At 33.8% G+C, this 2,700-nt stretch overlaps 1 protein-coding gene across 1 annotated transcript in view; it reads right to left on the bottom strand.

The window, feature by feature from the left end:
• LOC106875056 (peptidyl-alpha-hydroxyglycine alpha-amidating lyase 2) overlaps positions 1–2,700 on the bottom strand; it is a 20,157-nt gene that overhangs the window by 1,736 nt on the left and 15,721 nt on the right. Inside the window, exons 4-7 of the mRNA XM_014923019.2 lie at positions 2,474–2,548; positions 2,186–2,325; positions 1,093–1,160; positions 198–276 (exon numbers count right to left, since the gene is read on the bottom strand). Of these exons, the coding sequence (XP_014778505.1) occupies positions 198–276; positions 1,093–1,160; positions 2,186–2,325; positions 2,474–2,548 (362 nt within the window). The remainder of the gene's footprint in view (positions 1–197; positions 277–1,092; positions 1,161–2,185; positions 2,326–2,473; positions 2,549–2,700) is intronic.

Here is a 2,700-nt window from a genome sequence, read left to right as displayed (position 1 = left end):
TATATATATATATATATATATATATTGTGGATGATATATAGATATAATTGAATATTTGAGAAGTATACACACATAGTGATATATATATATATATATATATATATATATATATATGATATGATATTATATTATATTATATTATATTATATTACAATGTACGTATGTATACACATATACGAACACAGAAGTGTTCTTACCGTTTGTTCTCTCGGTCGGCCACATATATACGGTCCAACTGCTCCACCAATGTTATACTGTGAACTACATTCATTTGATCTGTGAAGAAACAAGAAATGCAATTAGAATGGTTTATAGAACACATACATACATACATACATACGCACATCGTGTCCTTGGTGTAAGGCATGCTGTGTAGGGGGTTTGTAGGGACGGTGATGCGCAGTGAAGCAGAGAAGTTTAGAAATTGTTTTTGTAATATCAGACTTAATACCTCGCGTGAGTTAACACCACTACCCGGCACATTCAGTACCCTTAGTGGAGTCCACTCTATTACAAGTATTCTAGCTATGTCTCTGCTTTGAGTTCATCATATTCCCTTATTCATATCAGATTCTGGGGTTTTTTACAGCAACATTTAAAAAAAATTAATGAAATTGATATCTGAATTACTTCCCTTAGATTACTGCAGATAGAGTTACCTCCCTTAACTGAGTTTTTCGTGCTTGTTTTGTTTCTTTTTGTGATTTTAATGACGTTTTTTTTTTTTTTCACTGCGACATGATTTGCTGATTTGTAAAACATGTGACGTTCATTTATTTCTCTTCAATTATCGTTTAATCTCTTACTTGTTTCAATCATTAGACTGTTTCAATCATTAGACTTAAAATTTACATTTTAAGCCTTTTACTTCCTCTGTTTGTTTCTTTCACGGAGCGCTAAGTTATGGGGACGTACACTCACCAACACCGGTTGTCAAGCGGTGGTGGTGAACGAACACACAGTCACACACGCACACACACACACACATGCATACATACTCACACACATACACACACATACACACATTTACACACATTCTTGGCGTGCTCTTGTATAACAAATAAAGGAATCGTTTCAAAGAGAGCGACTTACAATTTCTTCCGATGTAAGACAGGAAAGTTCCATTCTTTGAGAATTTCATCACCCTGCTGTTACAATAACTGCAAAGAGAAATGGGATCGTCTGCTTTTAAGTAACTTGTCTTTTTCCTCTTTAAATAACTTTCTCACCATCTCGTCATCATCATCATCGTCGTCGTCGTCTTCAACAACTGCTAGAGCAACAACAACAACATCATCATACTTGACCACATCGTACTCACACGCATAAGCGAATAATATATATATTATATGTTTATACATATATGTATATTTATGTGTATAAATATATATGAGGCAAATAAGAAAATGGCGAAGATAAACAATCAACAAACGTCAGCCAGTAAACATTCAATTATATCTATTTATTAATTGATTAAAACATTTGTGTTATTCAAGTAAACGTTTATTTGAATCACTTACACAAATGTTTGTAATTAATTAATAAATAGGTATAATTGAATGTTTACTGGCTGGTGTTTGTTGATTGTATATGCTCTCCATTTTCGTATTTGTCTTATAAATCCTGGGTAAATTTTTAATTTACCCCCCTACCTAGTATTGAATTGCGATAGATAGTGCCATGCAATAGTAAGCACTTGGTTATAAATATGTAGATACACATCAAGTAGCATATTGGATATTTAATATCGCTTAAATGGCTTCTTAACCTCTAACTATATATATGCGTGTGTATATATATATATATATATATATATATATATATATATATATATATATGATTGCATTGTTCAGTTAAATGGAGTTGCATGAAATGAACGTACTGCATTACCTCTGGATATCCATGTTGCTTATTTTGATATATATATATATCAAAGACAGGTGTGTAAATAAAAAAAAAACAGGTGTATTAGTTTAACGCTCAGGATGGTGAGAAAGTATTTTATGTTTCGAGCCTACGCTCTTCAACAGAAAGGAACAGGAGAAAATAAACAGAGAGAATAAAAAAAGCTTTAGTGGCTAGCGGTCGATCATGGCGATATGTATGTATGTATGTATGTATGTACGTAAGCCCAAATTTCGTAAAAGTATCCGAAATCGGAAAAAATGGAATCAGCATTTCTTACCCGTCGGCCACAAAGAATTGTCCATTGGAAGCAACAGCTACATCTGTCGGTTGACAAAAGTGACTCTCGTCTGTTCCTGGAGTCAACCTGATGCCAAGAATCATAGAGGGTTGATTTGATCCAGCTGAGAACTTCATCACCTACAAAGACAATCCACCAAACAAGGTCACAAATTTTGTAGGAGGCGGGGATGAAGAGTGAGGACAACAACAAAATACACCCTGTCACAACACAATGTACTTCGAGGTGGATTTCACCACCCCAACCATCCCGCACCCCGCCGCTTACCTGATGCAGTCCAACATCTGTTGTCCAAATATTATCTTCTTGGTCAATTGTTATACCATGAGGTAAATAAAACCTGTAGAAAAAAAATACATATATATATATTAATATATAAAACATATTTATGAAATTCATACATCACGCATACACATGTATACATAGATATGTGTATGTGTGTGCATGCGTATATATGTGTGCGCATGCGTGTGCTTGTATATATATATATATAT

Source organism: Octopus bimaculoides, chromosome 15 (assembly GCF_001194135.2).
Source record: "Octopus bimaculoides isolate UCB-OBI-ISO-001 chromosome 15, ASM119413v2, whole genome shotgun sequence".
Lineage (NCBI taxonomy): Eukaryota > Metazoa > Mollusca > Cephalopoda > Octopoda > Octopodidae > Octopus > Octopus bimaculoides.
This window is presented reverse-complemented; position numbering and strand designations above follow the sequence as displayed.